At 49.4% G+C, this 18999-nt stretch overlaps 3 protein-coding genes across 3 annotated transcripts; 2 read left to right on the forward strand and 1 right to left on the reverse strand.

The window, feature by feature from the left end:
* Nucleotides 1–501: 501 nt before the first annotated feature.
* On the forward strand, nucleotides 502–4655 carry LOC104329248 (torsin-1A). The gene is made up of 5 exons (XM_009934351.2): nucleotides 502–688; nucleotides 1862–2130; nucleotides 2213–2388; nucleotides 3327–3454; nucleotides 3593–4655. The coding sequence occupies exons 1-5, from the start codon at nucleotides 502–504 to the stop codon at nucleotides 3835–3837; spliced, it is 1005 nt and encodes a 334-aa protein (XP_009932653.2). The 3' UTR covers nucleotides 3838–4655.
* A 704-nt stretch (nucleotides 4656–5359) lies between these two features.
* LOC104329838 (torsin-1B) lies at nucleotides 5360–9123 on the forward strand. Its single transcript, XM_075439116.1, has 5 exons — nucleotides 5360–5556; nucleotides 5906–6171; nucleotides 7422–7597; nucleotides 8616–8743; nucleotides 8846–9123. Exons 1-5 carry the CDS (start codon nucleotides 5376–5378, stop codon nucleotides 9121–9123), a joined length of 1029 nt encoding a protein of 342 aa, XP_075295231.1. The 5' UTR covers nucleotides 5360–5375.
* A 5386-nt stretch (nucleotides 9124–14509) lies between these two features.
* LOC104329828 (torsin-1A) lies at nucleotides 14510–18817 on the reverse strand. Its single transcript, XM_075439115.1, has 5 exons — nucleotides 18586–18817; nucleotides 17828–18093; nucleotides 15985–16160; nucleotides 15766–15893; nucleotides 14510–14765 (listed from the first exon to the last, which is right to left on the reverse strand). The coding sequence occupies exons 1-5, from the start codon at nucleotides 18800–18802 to the stop codon at nucleotides 14515–14517; spliced, it is 1038 nt and encodes a 345-aa protein (XP_075295230.1). The 5' UTR covers nucleotides 18803–18817; the 3' UTR covers nucleotides 14510–14514.
* Between the last annotated feature and the right edge of the window lie 182 nt (nucleotides 18818–18999).

Genomic DNA, 18999 nt, shown 5'->3' on the forward strand with positions numbered 1-18999 from the left:
CGCACTTGTTCGGCAGTGGGGGAGATCATGAAGTTACCAGAACAAAATATCTGCTCTGAGAACTTGGTTTTAATACAGCAGCTTTCTGACACATTCAGTCCCATGAGTTGCAGAGCTCCAGCCACTGCTACGGAAATCCTGGGGCTCTGCACTGCTAGGTGCACAACCCACACCGAACGAAGCCCAAAACAAGCATCGCTGTGTTCCTGGTTAACCACCAGACCTTGGTTAAGACGCAGGGAGGTGCCAGTCCTGCTCTCCCCAGAGCTGGGATTGTTCTGATGAAACTCTCCCTCCACCCTGCAGCGATACCCCGCTCACAACGCTTTCAGTTCAAGGAGCAGTGTGGTAAGTCTGTTAGCTCATTAACACCTCCAGCTTACAGGAGACTTGGCTTCCCTCCTCTTGCATAGCGTCAGGCCCCACGTTCCAGGAAGTTACTCTGCAATTTCTGTTTTTCTTTCTTTTCCTGCTGAGCCAGGCTGGCTTTCAGTTCCCACCATGAAGCTTCTGAATGCTGCTGTATTCTTTATTCTTGTGCCCTCTTTGATACCAGCTTTGGACCCTCTCACCACTTCAGTCTTCGTGGGGGGTGCTGCTGTCGCTTGGCAGCTCCTCTCCCCTCATTCCTGGCTCAGGTGCAGGTTCCTGGAGTGCTGCAATATGAAGGACACACTGAACTTCTCAGGTAAGGCAGTGGCAAGAGCACCTTGTGCCCAGTTATCAGTGGGATCAGCTGATGGTCCTTCCCAGGGTGGTGAGGGCTTCCTTTTTAATGCCTGCCTCCTTCGGTGTGGAAGAGTTACAGCCCACAGAGGCTCTAGAAGGCAAAGGCCGTACTAACCTAATATTGCTGATCTCTCGAGTCGTCACATACCCTGCTTCTCATGGCAGTACTGGACCATTTTCCTTGCTGGTGTCTTGGTTTTATATTGGCAGATGCAGGCAAAATTCTGGAGGTGAATTCAAGGCTAAGAACTAACGAAATAATCCCGTATCTTCTTGAGACAGACACCCCAGTGGTATCCCACACCCCAGTCGGTGGTTGCCTGTAATACACATCAAATGAGTAGCAATTAGTGGTAGGTCTAGATCCAAAACACGCTGCTTCACTTCCCTGAGAGCAGCGGGCTGGCAGTCTTCAGTGACTGGGGAGGAGAGGGTGGTCTCACCCTGCCTGTGGGGAACTAGTGCGTGGTCTAAAAAAGAGCTTATGCAACCATTTAACCATAAACTCCTCATCCTGCCACCTGGAAATCCCCCTTCCCTTTGTCATGGGATTATAAATATTGCTTCATTTCAGCGCTGGGTCACAGATTACAAAATAAATCCTCAACTGTTGGAGACCTGTGCGCCTCCAGGTATGTGTACTCCAGGCACTGTGTCACTTCCTACCGGCTCTGGATCTGGCTGCTTACAAACAGGCTGTTTGCTAGCACTTTAACCACTGAAAAACCATTTGTGGCACTTTTTAAAGAGAACTTGATATAGCAACAGAACCATATTTTTCTATAAATGCGAGGTGTACTAGATGCCACAAAAACAGTTAACGAGAACTTAGCACATGCAGTGAACAAGTCTCTGCAAATACATTAGAACCCACCCCAGGACTTTACAGGAGGCAGAAGCCACAGCACCGCTGAGACTCCTAGTCTCTCATACCAACTGCTCGGTTCCCATCAATGCCAGCAGAAGTCTGATTCACGAGTCTGCTCCTCAGTTTCTCTGCTGAGCCACAATTCTGTCAGGGACGGAGGGGAGAGAACATTTGTTCTCTCTGATGGTCATTCAGCTGCAACCAAAAAAAACAAGGCGGAATAATATGGCATTTTGTGACTCTTCTTTCCTCTCATTCCTTCAGTTATAAAGATGGATTTGGAGCGAAAAGTCTTTGGACAGCAACTTGCTGTCCAGATAGTTCTGAGAGCTCTGAGCGCAAATATGCAGTCCAAGCAGCCCAGGAAGCCCCTGGTGATGTCCTTCCACGGCTGGACTGGAACAGGCAAATCGTTTGTCAGCAGTATCATTGCAGAGAACCTCTACCGGCTTAATATACCAAGACAGAGGTTTGTGCACTACTTCAGCACAGCGCTGCACTTCCCACACCTTTCACATGTCCATCTCTATAAGGTACTTCCAGCTTTATCTCACTTTCTCCAATTTATCTGCAATTGTGAGTGCAAATATCAGATAATTATGTCTCTTCTCACAGGAGCAGCTGCAGAACTGGATTCGGGGCAATGTCAGTGCCTGTCCAAGGTCCCTTTTTATCTTCTCTGAAATGGATCAGATGCCACATGGCCTGATAGACTCTATCATGCCGTTCCTTGACTACCATGAAGAGATTGATGGTGTTTATTATGGCAGGGCGATCTTCATCTTTCTGAAGTAAGGAAAGCCGAAGGCCAAAAGGGAATTACAGTCCCACAGAACCATCCAGCATAGGTTTGTAGGTGACTGCAGCATGGCTGAGCAGCTCAGGGTCCTTTGCTGTCTGTCTTTACAGCATGTTGTCAATGAACATGCCCAGCCATCGTGTCAGCCAGAAGATCTGAGTTATCCCACACTGTGAAGTGAGCTGTCCCAGGGCTGCAAAGGCTCCTATTCCTCAAGTGAATGGCAAACGGACAAGTATCTGTGGTAGCTTTCTAAACCACTGGAGAGGCCACTTCCACCGTGGTCAGTAAATATGTTTTCTCCAGCTCTGTAACACCACCGTTAGGCAGAAAGGTCTTTGTAGGATGGATGGGACTCCCCTAGGGAGCTCTTTAGACGCAGAGAGGGGAAAAGTCACCTACTGAAGGCCACTTGCATGCACAGATCAAGGGGACACAATTCCTCCAGGTGTTATTCCTGGGAAACTCCTTTGCTGAGGGTCACCCCAGCTCTGCTCATATCACACGACTGAAGCAAGCCCGAACCCCAAGCTTTGGGCTGGCGTACCTCTCAGCTGGCCTTTACGTTTAAACACATGGCCAACCACCTATTGCAGCTTGAGGCAGCGATTACCACAGTGAGCAGCAGCTTGTCAGGGAGCCTCCCATACCGCCTGGCCATACGAGCAATCCCCCTGCCCTGCTGTGATGACAAACGTAGCAGCTCAAGCCGCTGTGCCAGAGGAGAGCTCATCCCATCAGACACTGCTGTCATTTGGGAGATAGTGTGGTCCCTGTCACTTCCCACCTCTGGGCAACACCCACATGTAGGGACATGTCACCTCCATTCCAGTGCAGATTCACACAGTGACTGAAACCACTGCCAAGATCTGAGCAATAAAGACGGCAAAGACACAGCTCTACTAAGCCAGTGACTCTCTTTCCTAACAGCAATGCAGGCGGAGATAAGGTAACAGAGATTGCCCTTGATCACTGGAGAAGGCTGAAGAGAAGAGAAGACATTCCTGTAAAGGAGCTCCAGTCTCTGCTCTCAGAGGAAATTTTCAGGAACAGAAACAGTGAGTACCTCTGGGCTCAGGGCTCAGTCCCAGGGCTGCTGATGTGCTCTGTCTTCTGCCAAATGATCCATGAGGCACACAGCAGCACACTGGCCTCCACCACACTCCGATGGTAAAGCTCCCCATTCTCTCTTCCAGGTGGTTTCTTCCACAGTCAACTGATCCAGAAGAACCTGATCGATTATTTCATCCCTTTCCTTCCTCTCGAATACAAACATGTGAGACAGTGTGTCCGGGAAGAGCTGCGCATGCAAGGGCATCCCGAGGATGAAAACCTCATCACAGAGATTGCCTCGGCATTGACTGACTACCCCAGTGAAGAAAGACTCTACTCCAGCAAAGGCTGCAAGACTGTGGCCTCCAGAGTGACCCTGAGTATCTAGGCACTGCCAGGCCAAATGCCTCATCTTCTTGTTGTGAGACCACAGCAGATGGAAGAACCAGCAACTCCTTTCCCCTTCCTGCAGCTCAATCTGCATGCTTGTCCTTGAAGGGATTCAGGCTGTTCCATACCAGAGGCACCTTTTGCAGAGCTCTTGAATAAATAAATACATAGGACACTGCAACAATTATGGTATAGAGCAAGCAGAAGAGGAACATACGTGGGTAATGAGGTTTGCTCTCCTTGCCACAGAAGAAAGTATTTTAAAGAGAGAAATCTTCAGATTTCCCTCACTACAAGACGGACATTAAGCGTGTCCAAAGAAGAGCAGCGAGGCTGGTGAAGGGTCTAGAGCACAAGTCTTATGAGGAGCGGCTGAGGGAACTGGGGTTGTTTTGTCTGGAGAAGAGGAGGCCGAGACCTTATTGCTCTCTACAACTACCTGAAAGTGGTTGTAGTGAGGTGGGTGTTGGTCTCTTCTCCCAAGTAACTAGCGATAGGATGAGAGGCTATGGCCTCAAGTTGTGTCAGGGGAGGTTCTGACTGGATATTAGGAAAAATTTCTTTGCTGAAAGAGTGGTCAGGCATTGGACCAGGCTGCCCAGGGCAGCAGTGGGGTCCCCATCCTGGAGGTGTTCGAAGAACGTGTAGATGTGGCACTTTGGGACGTGGTTTAGCAGGCATGGTGGTGTTGGGTGGATGCTTGGACTTGATGATCTTAGAGGTCTTTCCCAACCTTAATGACTCTATGATCTCCCACTTTTGTGGCAAGAGTATTTGCACCTTAAGTCCTAGTATTGCCCTAATTAATAAATAACGTTCTCAGTATCAGTCTGTTGTATACGTGCTGTCACCTGCGTGTCTCACAGAAGCCACAGAGCAGACCAGCACGGCTGTTCCTGCTCTACAGGCGCAGACACCCAAGCACGATGGCTGGGTTTTCCACGCCACCCAGCAGGCCCCGGTCAGCGGCAGGTCCCGGTTCAGCAGCCCGGCACTGCGGCACCACCACCTCACGCCGACGCCGTTCCACGACCCTGGCCGAGCTGTTGTCGTTGGGGACCGCGATGTCACCGTGCCGCTGACGGGGAAACGCAGAGAACGCAGACCCCCTCCCCAGCCCCACACCGCACACCGCGCCCCGCAGGCCGCAGACAGCTCGGTCCGTCCGGTGCTGCGCTCCCCGCCGCTGGTGGGCCGGGGGAGAGGCGTGGCCTCTCCAGGGAGCGGCACCGCCGCCGGGGCCTTGCCGCCGAGCCCGGCGGGCGGAGAGGAGAGGAGCGGAGGCGGCAGGGCCGGGCCCTGGCTCGCCCCGCCCCTCCCCGCCCGACGCTGCCAATGCCGTCACGCAGCGCCCCCAACGTCATCCCCCCACCGACACGTCACTGCGCGCCGACGTCGTAAAAAGGGCGGCGAAAGCCGCCCTTGCCCTTCACAAAGATGGCGGCGGCGGCGGCGGGGCGGGGCGGGGCGGGGCGGGGCGGGGCGGCCGTTTGCCCGCCCGCAGCCGGCGGAAGCGGGGCCGGGCGCGGAGCCGCCATGCTGCGGGCGGCTGGGCTGCTGTGGCTGCTGCTGCCGGGGCTGGTGGGGCTGGAGCCGCTCAGCGTGGGCCTGGCCATCGGCGTCGCCTCGGCCCTCACCGGCTACCTGTCCCACCCCAGCTTCTACTGCAGCTACGTGGAGTGCTGCCCCGGCGCCGGGCACCGCCTCAACGCCACCGGTACGCGGGGCGGGGGGCGCCAGGCCGCGCTCGGCCGGTAACCGGCCACTGCCCGGGGCAGCCCCCGGTGCGCCCGCCGGTGGCCGGGCCATGCCGAGACCCGTGCCCGGCAGTGGCCGTGCCGAGCTCGCCCGGTGCGTGGCCGATGACCAGCACCCATGGGTGGCTGTGCCGAGCTCGCCCGGTGCATGGCCGATGACCAGCACCCATGGGTGGCTGTGCCGAGCTCGCCCGGTGCGTGGCCGATGACCGGCACCCATGGGTGGCCGTACCAAGCTTGCCTGATGTGTGGCCAATACTTGGCACCTGTTGGTGGCCATGCCAAGCCGAGCTCTCCGTCTCCCCGCAGCGCTGAAGGGGCAGCTGGACGCCAAGCTCTTCGGGCAGCACCTGGCCAAGGACGTGGTGCTGAAGGCGGTGATGGGCTTCAGCAACAACCCCAGCCCCAAGAAGCCGCTGACGCTCTCGCTCCACGGCTGGGCCGGCACCGGCAAGAACTTCCTCAGCCAGATCCTGGCAGAGCACATCCACCCCGCCGGCCTGCGCAGCAAGTTCGTCCATCTCTTTCTGGCCACCCTGCACTTCCCCCACCATGACCAGCTCAAGTCCTACAAGGTGAGGAGGGGGACAGGGTAATCCAGTTACCCCTACTCCCTCAGCCCCCTCGTATGGGGGTTTGGCTGTTTGCGCTGCGCAAGTCCCCCGATAGCCGACGACTGGAGGTGTACAGCTGGGTGTTTCCAAAGTCGGTGCTAGGAGAGACGGAGGGCGAAACGCATTCAGGAAATGAAAGAGAAAGGCACCAAAATGCCAGGAAGTCAAAACTGGGAGTGATTTCTTAGTGCTGTCCTCTCACTGATGCCATCTGCTGATGTCTGCGGTGCTTGCTCCTAGAAAAAAATCCGGTCATTAAAACAGTGGGTGCCGGCTGGCGGGGATGGAGGTGGCTTTCTCCAAAATCAGCCCCTGCGGTGCCGTGTTTTGCATTTGTGGCTAAAACAACGCTGATAGCGCACCAGTGTTGTGGCTGTTACGGAACAGCGCTCGCACAGCCTCAAAGCTGGCTTTTTTCCCCCCACACAGAGAGCAGGCTGGGGTGGGCAAGAGATGGGGAGGGGACACAGCTGGGACAGCTGAGCCCAGTCAGCCAGAGATATTCTGTAACATACACTGTCATCCTCAGCAATAAAAACGGGGGTAGAAGAGGGAAAAAAAGTAGGGGGTGTTGGCTTCCAAGGTGGCCGTTGCTCGGACACTGGTGGGGCATTGGTCTGCATGTGTCAGGGAATGATTCTCCTTGCTTGTTTTTTGCCTCTTTCCATCACCTATCAAAATGTCTTTATTCTTCCTCCTCTCTCGCCCGTCCTGCTGCTGGCCGGGTCAACCTACCACGCACTGTACAATGAGAAAGTGTAGCCTGCAGGAGAGATATTTCAAGTGACTTCCTTGCTTGACATTGGAGATTTCCTGTTTTAATGTTTGAAGGTACCCAAAACTGAGGTACTGATAGATGTGGTTTCTGTGTGAAAGACGAAACACTTTTTTAAAACAAACAAAAACGGCTTTATTTTCTTCAAGATTTCCTATCTCGACCTGGTTTTTGTGCCTTATCCATACAATTATGCAGAAAGAATGAGAGAGTCTCTCCTCTGTGAGCAGGAAAAGAATTCCCATTGAAATTCAGTGTCATGTGTTAAAGGGGTCAGTCACAATGTTTATGGTCCTCTCTTCAGGAAAAAGTATTACCAGTGAGTGTGGGATGCTGACATTTGAAAGGCTGTCCCTAGAGTCTGTCACGTTCAAGCATCTTGCAGTACATCCCCAAAAGACTTAGCTTTTCAGTGGCTTTCAACCTCTTGCTCCAGGAACAACTGCAGAACTGGATTCGGGGCAACGTCAGTGCCTGTCCCCACTCTGTCTTCATTTTTGATGAGATGGACAAAATGCACCCAGGTCTCATTGATGCCATCAAGCCGTTCTTAGACTATTATGAAGAGGTTGATGGGGTGTCCTACAGGAAAGCTATCTTCATCTTCCTCAGGTCTGTAGCACCTATTTCAGTCATTTCAAGATAGTGAGATAAATCTGTGTTTATGATGATAATGATGTTCCTATGGGATCTCATTTGAAGAACAGCAAAAGAACCGCTCTGGAGTGGAGACCATCACTATAAAGCCAGAGGGGAGCCGCGCTGTGAGCTCTTGCGTGGCCTGTGGCTGTAGTGGAGCAGGTCTGATGCCGTGCAGCAGACCACTGTAGCGAGCTGAGCTCATGAGCCTGGCCCAGAGCACAGATCCTATGAGATTTTGGGGAAGTTCTCTGGGATGGGTGTACTGCATACTGGGTCTGCCTGGGATGGACTTAACTGTCTTTACAGCAGCTGGTTTGGTGCTGTGCTTTGGATTTGTCACTAAAACAGTGTTGATAACACACCAATGTTTTGGTTGTTTCTGGATGATGCTTGCAAAGCCTCAAGGCCGCCTCTTTTTCCCATGCTGCTGCCAGCGAGCAGGCTGGGGAGGGCAAGAGGATGGGAGGGGACACAGCTGGCCCAAACTGGCCAGGGAATATTCAATACCATGCGGTGTCCTGCTCAGCAATAAAAACTGGGGGAGAGAAACAAGGGGGGAATTCAACTTCCAAGGTGATGGTTCTTCGGAGACTGCCTGGGCGTTGGTCTGACTGTGGGGGTGGTAAGTGATTTCCTTAGCCTTCCTTGGGTGTGTTTTCTCCTCTTTTCATTACCTATTAAACTGTCTTCATCTTGACCCACAAATCTTCTCACTTTTGTTTTTCCTATTTTCTCCTTCCATCCTGCTGAGGCAGGAGGGAGTAAGCAAGCGGCTGTGTCGATGCTTGGCTGCTGCCCGGGTTCGACCCACCACACACTGATGGCTATTTAAAGAACTGGAGACTTTCCCTAGATTTTGGCTTATGGGTTTCTGCTTTGGTGATTTGTTTGCCATCAAGAAGGTTAGCAATACGTGTAACTGGCTAAAAAAGAAATTCCATTTCAGTTGTGTCTGTTCTCACCACTGTACATTTTTTTTTATGAGTAGCAATGCAGGTGGTGACTTAATTAATAAAGCAGCTCTTGACTTCTGGACAAGTGGAAAGCACAGGGAAGAGATTCAGTTGAAAGATCTGGAGCCCATGCTATCTGTAGGAGTCTTCAACAACAAGAATAGTAAGTCACTGTCCTCAGAAAATTGGGAATTCCTTGTACTTCATAACACAGGGTTCATCTCATGATGCTGCTCTGCTTTTCCCTCTCCCCCAACTCCTCCAGGTGGACTCTGGCACAGCAGCCTCATTGACAGGAACCTCATTGACTACTTTGTCCCCTTCCTGCCCCTGGAGCACAGACATGTGAAGATGTGCGTCCGGGCTGAAATGATAGCCCGTGGCTATGCTGTCGATGAGCAGGTTGTTCAAGCAGTGGCTGATGAGATGACGTTCTTCCCAAAAGAACAGAAAATCTACTCTGATAAAGGCTGCAAGACTGTACAGGCCAAGCTGGATATTCACGAAGATGCTGCGATGAGATATACGAAAGCCAAGCATTGATTACCCTTCAGGTCTCCAAAGCACCTTCAGAGCTTGTGGAAATCTGTGTATTTGCACTTGAGCTTTTTTACTGTTGCAGGGAGTATGGTGAAAAGAACAGAGTGAGCTGTGTAAGCTTTTTAACTTTTGTTTTTTTTTTAACATCCAGCTGTTCATGTCTGAACTGGCTGGTATCTAAATGCTGCCCCCTTTAATTTTATTTTAACCTGTAGAGAATTTGAGTGTGATACATACAGCACTGGATACAGCCTCTCCTGCTTTATTCTTCCAAGTGCTGGGATTATTACGTAACTGATTCCTTCTTTCACAAAAAGTAGACTAGAGCAAATGATAAGAGGAATTCTTCCAGGCAGTCATATTCCCTTCCTTGTACATGGTCTCGTTCATAGGCCAGTGAAATGAGAGGCTTTGTGGTGTGTTCAGGACGATGATAGCGTCTGCAAGGGTGAACACCTTGATGCTTGCAGTAAGAAGACGGTATGGTGGAAAGCTTCCCGTCCTTCACAGCAGGCTTATGCTGTTTGGCTTCTGCGGACGAGAGTCAGCCATTCAGGGCCAGAAGGGCATGATTACAGTTTCTCTCTGAGCTGCGGCATTGTATCACATCTCCTGCTACAGTCATATGGAAAGTCACCATGAGCTCAGAGAAATCTGTAACTTGGGGGGGGAGGGGGGTGGGGAAGTAACTGCTTGCTGCTGTGTTTCTTTGGGGAAAAAAAGAAATTGTAGAAGAGATTCTACATTCTTGTAACTAAGGGGGCTAAGTGAATTTGTGTGGTAACTCCAGGGTCTTCCTAAGCAGAGGGACCCATCCGAGGGATCAGACTGTTACAACATACTAGGCCAGTCTCCTGCTCCTGAAAAGAAAAATCTCTCATGAGGATTTGACTGTTACAGCTTGTCAGGTTAGTCTGCATGCAGGCTCCTGGGCCTGCAGTCTGCAAGATCTTTAGCAGTCCCTCCCAGCTGCACCCACTAGCCTAGGAGAGGGTAACACTACTCTCTCCTTGCTGGGAAGACACTTTCTTGGCAGAAGTTATTTTTAATAGTGTATTTTTATACTGAAGTGTAAGCAACAGCAATGCAAAGCTCTTCCTAGAGAGCCACAAAAAAGGGAGTATGGGAGATGTGAGCAATCAACAATCCCATACCTTACTAGATAAGTATGTTTTATAGGACCTTTTAATGTTAAATAATATCTGTGTGGAAGGGTGAGTGATGAGTTGTTAGGAAGCGGGAAAGATTGATTTAACCTTTACCTACTAGTAAGGCTGGGGTTTAAAACTCTGTTACAAGCTTTAACTCTTTCATCATCTATCACTTGTGGATCAGATATTATAGTGCAAGACAGAAGTGCCTCTCACTTGGTTGATTCTAGTGTGTTTTTTAAAACAATATAAGGGATTGGGCTATTTTTGTGCTGCAGCGTCTACTCCCTCACTTGTACGTAAACTTGCTTTAAGATGCGATACAGAACTTCTAGGTCTCAATACTATTAGGTTAATTCACATTAAAACACAGAACATAGCATTTATGTTAAGCTCTAAATTAAAAGTGTCAATTGCCTTTTACAATGCCACGTGGAGTGTGTCAAATGTTGGCAAACTGTTCATGCTGATGCAATATTCAGAGCCAAATGCTAGCTAGCCATTAACCTGGGGACACGGGACTGCTGCTTTTCATGTCTAGTGTTCTGCCTATTAACTGACTGATTTGTAGGTGGATATGCTGCATCCAGTTTCAGTTACTCCAAAGTACTTGTGCAATTTCAAAACACTAAATATTACTACTGTACTGCAGCTGGAATAAATCCTCATTCACTTTTGTCTCTTGGTTTAATCATTTTCAGGAAAGTACTAGTTTATGCAGTTTTCAAGCAGCTGCACTTCAGCTTTCTGTTAAGCTTTCTTTGTTCTTAAAAATTTGTTTATAACAATAGACAAGCAGATTAAGTAGCCTGTTAATATTAAAACATGTTGACTCATTGTCCTGGTTTCAGCTGGGACAGAGTTAATTTTCTTTCTGGTAGCTGGTGTAGTGCTGTGTTTTGGATTTGGGATGAAAATAATTTGTTGATAACCTACTGCTGCTTCTGGCTATTGCTAAGTAATCAAAGACTTTTCAGCTTCTCATGCTGCACAGGAAGCTGGGAGGGGACAGAGCCAGGACAGCTGACCCATGCTGGCCAAAGGGATATTCCATATCGTACGGTGTCCTGCTCAGTACATCAGCTGGGGGAGCTGGTGGGGGGGGCAATGGTCACTGCTCGAGGACAGGCTGGGGATTGTTCACAGGGTGGTGAGCAATTTCATCATGCATCACTTATTTTGTATATATTATTATTAATATTGACTCTGCTTTCCTATTAAACTGTCTTTATCTGAACCCTGAAGTTTTACTTTTTCCCATTCTCCTCCCTATCTCATGGCAGGGGGGCAAGCAGCTGCGTGGTGCTTAGTTGCCAGCTTGGTTTAAACCACAACAGTCATCCAAGAGCACAGTAAGGAATTCAGCAGTTAAATACAACGCAGTAGAAACAAACACCTACAAAAAAGCCTTAAGGTCTCTACCTGCTCTGCTCCATAGTTATTAACATGTATCTCCTACCATACTGCCAGGCACTGCAGGACAAATATGCCTTGGGTAGCTTGTTCAACCATTCCTCCTCTCTGCACTGTGTCTGGAAAGCTGTCATTCAAGACATCTCTTCACCTCTTCTCTACCTGGCAAAGGCATGACAGGACTACAGGCTGTCATCATATCTCCGTGGGCCAAAGCATCTGCAGCCTCTCTAGCACTGAAAAAAATTACGCACAAGGAAAGTTGTTAACGGAGCTGTCGTGTTCAGCAGGACTTTGCACTGTGCCTGCACCACTCTGTACACACGACAGTTGGCTGTCTGGCCCAGGGCGTCAGGCAGACAAATCACCAGGGCCAGGCTGCGTCTTTCTGTCAAGAGAACAGCACTTCCTACATCGCTGCATTTTAACCATAGCCTCTAGTTTTATGAGCACAGCATGAGATCTTGGAACGTTCTCTGCAGAAGGTTGAATTAAAGCAGCAGTTGCTTGTACTGGACTTGGGTAATTCAGTCTCAGCGACTGCTCAGCTACTCCCACCTGGCCAATGGACTGTTTCTCTAGGGATCACACCTTTCTCTGTGTTGGACATTTTCCTTTAAGTGATCTGATCCAGTTTCAAGCAGCCTATTAAAAAGAATAATGGCCAGAGTTACCCAGTCACAGCAAGAACGACAGGGTGAAGACCTCAGCTTTGAAACCATACAGTCCAAAGGGGAGGAATAACGACAGGCTCGGAAGGATCAAATCTAGGAGTGATTTCAGGCAGACTATTTCTTTTACCCAGATGGCAGATGTTCCTAGCCAGGTCTGCTGTTTTCAAGAACAGAAGACAGATTAAACAGAGGCAGTCTCCACCCTTTGAACATCATTTCTACATCCTCTAGAGGAAGCTGCCATCTAGGGCTAGAATATAACAAAATACTTGCTACCAATCCATGTCAAATACTAGTATTGATGCTGCAATGGCGCACAAAGCTGAACTAAGAGTATTTAATGCTGGAAGAGCCACAATACTGCTTGGTCGAAGTGTTTGTTTTGATGAGAAGATACCAAACAGTAGTAAAAGTTTGTCGTTTTCCCATCTGTTTTTTTCCATTAGCCACTCATTTGCTATAATCAGGAGGTCAAAGAAACAGGTAAATACCCGAGTTCAAAGCACTTGCTGGCAAATACTAGGACTGATAATTTGCATATTACACAACTTCAGAGTGGAACTGGTCAGTGGAAGTTTTACTGACCCTTTTCCCCCCCCCCTTGCAGAGAAAACTTCCAAGATGGTGCCACTGAAAACGTGGGTGGCTTCAGTCAGAGCCTGCAGGGTGTTCAGTCAGTGGTACCACGGTGGGAGGAGGAGACGAGAAGCAGGGTTTTAACTAGTCTCTAGAAGACAAGTTCATCTTTATGACACCATTCAGCGCATATACAGCTAGAAAGTCCACCTCTGCAAAAACCATGTGAGTGTAATTAGTAGCGATGGTCTAGAAGTGCAGTTTTCACTCCAAACTTCACTTGTTTCCCTTTCATCAGATATAGCAGAGAGTTACAACTCCTCCCCACAGCTGAACACTTCAGCCAGAAATGTAGTATGCTCCTCCTTTACAAGTAGTAAGTTTGTGCAAAATTCACATCAAATCACTCAATGCAAAGAACACCAGAAGGTAGCTAAGAAATACATTTCTGATGAGAAAAGTTTATTTTGAATAGAAACTGGAGTGAAAAAAAGCCTCTGCAGTGCTCACATTTAGAAACAAGTCTAACTCTCTTCGCAGTAACTTCAGTTGACACATTTCACATTTTTTTTCAAATGCTTTTGGATGTGTCTTCATCCCTGCCTCAAATGCATATGGGATTGTGAGAAGAGGAAAAACGGAAAACCCTGCAAGCTGGGCCCTGAATTCTACATGCAGGTAAAGAGGAGAAACCTCTTTTCCATCTCCTTGGTGTAAAATTTAACCTGTACAGGTTTCCCATTCAGTTACTCCCTTTCCATGAAGCTAACTCACCACCCAGAAAGCACACTTGTTTCCTTCCTGAGAAGATCACTCCTGGAGAGCACACTGTGGGTAACTTTATACATAAAAAAACCCAAACCCAAATCAGCAACCAACCACACTGAAGTGGTAGTCAATGATTTTAACTAATTTCCCTCTAATATTAAGTCTACTCTTTGAACACTATTCACACCAAAGAGTTTCATATTCTCAGTTTGACACGGAGACCAATTCATACCACTGCTTCGAGAAAGACAACGGTACTGCACAATGTTGGATAGAAGACTCCAGATTTTTTTAATTACAGAATCCCCTCCTTATCCTTACGAGAACCAAGCTGTTAGAGGAGAAAAGACACGCATTTGATTTTTAACGCAGTTATAGGAATATTCCCACATAAGCCCAATGAAGGCTTTCACAGACACAGGAACTTTGATTGAAATTCTCAACAGATAATCCGCATCAAACCAAAACCCAATCAAAATTAGGTCATAGTCTCAGTCCTTCTATACGTGCTAACAGTCCGCGAAACGGTTCTGATGATCAACACATGATCCGAGAGGGATCTTCGGCCCTGTCAGACACAGACCCCCGCATTCATAACGCAGTTCGTTCTTACCTTGGCAACACAAGGCCGAAGTACTTGAGAGCCGTGATTACTGACAGAATAAAAATGCAGAGGCACTGCTGCTTATTTACGCACCAGTTAAAAAAAATAACGTTCCTTTCTTTAAAAAGTGCTTAAAAATGAAGTGTCCTGGGTTCTCCACTTTGTAATTAAGTTAAATTTGCTTCTTCGCAGTTGTAGCAATAAAGCATTAGAAGTCATAGTAATAATCCAGCTTTGCATCCACAGTTTTACATCCTTTATCGGAATAAATTCTCTCCTCTCTGGGGAAGTAGGTCATTTCGTCGGCTATTCTGGTTAAAATGTCTTCATCCACAGCATAGCCACGTGATTCAATCTCAACCCTGACACACATTTTCACATGTTTGTATTCCAGAGGCAGGAAGGGAACAAAGTAGTCAATGAGATTTTTATCAATCAGGGTGCTGTGCCAAAATCCACCTGCAAAGGGAAATCGAAGGGGTTTGTTTAACTCCCCTAGTTAACCACCACCACGGGTTGAATGGGAGCAAGAGGCATATCACAGCCCTCTGCTATACACCAGCAAGAATTCACCTGTGGTTTTAGGGCCCTATAATGAACAAGTAAGTCCAAATACAAGCCCCTTCTCATGGTACTTTGTGCGTAAAGTTTTGGACAGACAAATAAATGTTGTCCATTGGAGCTCACTGAATGAATTCCGACTGAATGCATTTAAGCCTTGCCCCCCAGGTGCTAGTCTCATACCTGCCCCTCTCTTACCCAGAGAAGAACAGATTTTCTATCTCTTATCAGCTCTCCCAGACCAGCTTGTCTTGCTCCTTTTTTTTCAGAGATTGCATCTAACCTTTTAAAAAAATGCAGAAAGTTTGCTTCCAATGCTAATTTTAGACTATAATTATGTTAAAAACCCTTTTCACCAGAAGTCCTGTGCAAGGAAACCTAGGAAGCACTGGACTGCCCACAGCAGGGCTGGTGCGTCAGCCTGCTCCCCATAAATAGCTCCTAAGTAGCTGCCCAAAGGCTTTCAACAAACTGAACAAGACAGGCTAAGTGGGTTGGGGGCCAAGGAAGTGGCTTCCCCATAATATAACATTTTATTGGTTAAAGGTTTTCCAGCTACTGCAACAACTAGCCTTACTGTCAGGATTTGTGTTTGCTTTCCTTTTAGTCCACTACTATGTCAATAAATGCACAGCGCAGGCTTCCCCCAACACACGCAATCCAACGGCCAACAAACGTGCTGGTAGCCAAGCTGCACACAGAGCTCCTCAACCTTCATTTCATCTCAAAAGCCGGCTGTAGGCTGCAAAACTGCATTGTGGCTCCTCACTAGCTGAAAACTGGAAGCCACATCAAGTGCAAACCACAGCTGTAAAAACGCAGTTCACACACTAAAAGCAGCCCAACCCTGTTGTGGAGGAACTTTTACCACCTCAAAAGCAATCACAGTTTTACTCACTATTTTTGTTATTGAAGACAGAAACAGACAGTGCATTTTGCATATCTGTGAGCTGTATATCTTCCCTTGTCTTCCCATTTCTCCAGAAATCCAGTGCCACCTCTGTTATCTTTTCAGCTCCTGCATTGCTAAGTAAAGAGATGACAAAGACTGTAGCTGGAGGTAGTTTTAAAAGGCACTGAGCATACAGAACAGCAAACCCGAGAAGCCACTTCTTACCTGAGGAATATGAAGATGGCTTGTCGGTAAGACACCCCATCCAGAAGCTCATAGTAGTCCAGGAATGGCTTGATGGAGTCAATGAGTCCTGCGTGCATCTTATCCATTTCATCAAATATGAAGAGCGATCTGGGACAGATGCTCACATTTCCCCGAATCCACGACTGCAACTGGTCCTGAGTGGCATAAAATAAAAGATATTGGAATAGTTTGTCTTCTTGACTAAAATATGCTTAAAAGCTGTAAATAAAACTAAACAGAATCCCACGCTGGTTCTGAAAAAAAATTAACACACCAAGAGACAGAATGGGAGAAGCAGGAAATCTCCTTACGAGACAGATATTCCGGTAACCATGGCAAAAATTAAAGTGCACACAGGACAAAAGACGGGTACCACCAAAGAAGAGCAACACAAACAAAGCCCTGGCAAGCAAGATGGTTACTTTTGGCAGCGCTTTGGTCTAAACATCCTTAGGTGTCAAAGCTACAAACAATATTAAACCTGCTACCTGAACAGCACCCGTGAGAAATTGCACCTGCAGGCACTGGCAGAAGTCGAAACAGAATTCAGTTCTCAGCCCTATGTTTTAATCATTCAGAAGTTAAATGAAGACAACTACAAGCACTTCTTAAAGAAAGGCTAGTGGTTTATTGTATTTAGAGGTTTTCTCACTGAACTTTTGCATTTTTCTCTGACTTCAGTGCTACATTTAAGCTCAGTAATGAAGTAATCAGAAAAAAAGGGCTGATCTGCTGGCAGATGAATGAGAAGTAACTGTTCTAACGATTTTCAGTGATTCATCGTTTTTTTTGCATTTTTGTTCACTCAGTCCCTGAACTGCAGAGGCAGCACAGGAAGGTGGCACTGGATGCATTGTGGATAAGAAGCAGCAGCTCCTCCTACTGCCTTGGGCAGCAAGTTTCCCAAGTGTAATCACCTCAAAACAAAAGCAGAAAAGGATCCACTTTAAAATATTTTAAAACAGCTCAGTTGCAAGAAGGGGAAAAGCAAGCTGTAAAAGAGGAAACATATTTCCTCCATTTAGAAATCAGGTTTGCAGACCATCCCGATGCAATTTTTAACATATACAAACAGAATATAAACATTCAGTCTGACAAAACGCAGCAGTACTCATTCAAACTCTGCTGTTAAAGTTCACTAGAACAAAAAAAAAAACTCAGAACACAGGCATCTGAACTACTGCTCCACATGATAGCCACCTGCCTACAGAACCGCGCTGATGCTTACCAAACCGGCAGAACAATCCCAAATACATTTATCTGTACCTTTCTGACAACAGAGCATTCTGTGGTTTTATGTTACAGCTGGGAAATGGATGCACAGAAAAATGAAGTGATCTGTGCAGTGTGCAGTAAAACTGCAAAGCACACCCGTGCCTCAGCGAGCAGGCGTCAGCTTGCCATGGCACCCGGCATGCTTGGAGGTCACGGGAGGCTCCCCAGAGTCAGGAACTATTAGTTTTTCACAGTGCCCACTAGCATTATCACCGAACCACAGAACCCTGCAGAATCACGCTTACCATTAAGTCAGTCACGTCTCTATGCAAAGTGCAGAACAAAAAATAACCATATCATTCTTCCCTAGAGAAAGGCTTAAAACACATGCGAAAAACTTCACAGCCACGGGAAAACCAGCCCTGATAGATGTTAGGGTTTACCCAGTTCTGTACATACGAGTCCAAAACTGGCACAGGGTCCATTTTACTGCTTAAAACAATACCCAGGTTTCTAGTACCGCGCGTGCCCTAACATTTATCAACCAACGCAGCAGCCATGGCAGCAGAGCTGTGCCCCACCGCCACGGATCGCAGCACGCTCTTACCTTGTAGAGATTGATGCTGTGAGAGTGAGGGAAGTGCAGAGTCGCCACGAACTGATGGACATATTTACTCTGCAGGCCTTTTTTATAAATGCTTTCGGCCACTATCTTACTGACGAAGTTTTTCCCTGTTCCAGTCCACCCATGCAGGGAAAGAGCGAGAGGCTTTTTGGCGTTGCTGTTGTTCAAAAAGCCCTTCACGGCCTTCACAACCACCTTGCTCACCAGGTGCTGCCCGAACAGCCTGCTCTCCAAATTCTCCTGCAGAGCTGGAGGGAGAGACCACACCGTCAGCGGCGAGGCGGGAGACGGCCACGGGGTCCCACCGGCTGCGAGAGGGTCCGGCACCCGCCTCGCCGTGATGGCTGCCAGCGCCAGGCCAGGGGGCAAAGCGCCGGCCCAGCGCTCCGCGGCCCATGGGCCCTGCCCGGCTCCCAGGGCCTCCACACCCCACAACGCCCTCCCGCCACCCCCGCAGCGTCGCCTCATCCGGCCCTGGCTCCCCGCACCCCCTCAGCCCCCTGCATCCCCTCAGCCAGCCCCGGTCCTCCGCACCCCCTCAGCCCCCCGCACCCCCTCCACACCCCCTCAGGCAGCCCCGGCCCCCGGCCTCCCGCACCCCCTCAGCTCCCAGCACCCCTTCAGCCCGACCCGGTCCCCCGCACCCCCTCAGCCAGCCCCGGCCCCCCGCACCCCGTCCACACCCCCTCAGCCCGCCCCGGTCCCCCGCAGCGTCCCCTCAGCCCGCCCCGGCCCCGCACCGGCAGCAGCGCGCCGGTCGCTCCGCTGGAGGCAGCACTCCTTGAAGTAGCAGTAGAGCCGCGGGTAGGAGATGATGCCGGTGAGGGCCGAAGCGGCGGCGCCTGCGATCGCCAGCCCCAGGCTGATGGGCTCCACGGCGCCCGCCGGCCCGAGCAGCGGCAGCAGCCCCAGCGCCAGCCCCGCGGCCGCCCGCAGCACGCCCCGCCGCAGCTTCATGGCCCGCCCGGCCGCGCCGCCGGCCCCGCCGCTTCCGCTCCGCAGCGCCGCTTCCGCCGCCGCCATCTTGAGTGCGGGCAGAGGCGGGGCTGGCGCCGAGGGCGGGCGCCATGTTGGACGGGCACCCCGCGGCTGTCATTAGCTCGATGGCGGCCTCGCGCGGGGCGCTTCATTAACTACGGCTCTCACCTCGACCG

The sequence above is a fragment of the Opisthocomus hoazin genome, chromosome 19 (genome assembly GCF_030867145.1).
Source record: "Opisthocomus hoazin isolate bOpiHoa1 chromosome 19, bOpiHoa1.hap1, whole genome shotgun sequence".
In the NCBI taxonomy this organism is placed as follows: Eukaryota; Metazoa; Chordata; class Aves; order Opisthocomiformes; family Opisthocomidae; genus Opisthocomus; species Opisthocomus hoazin.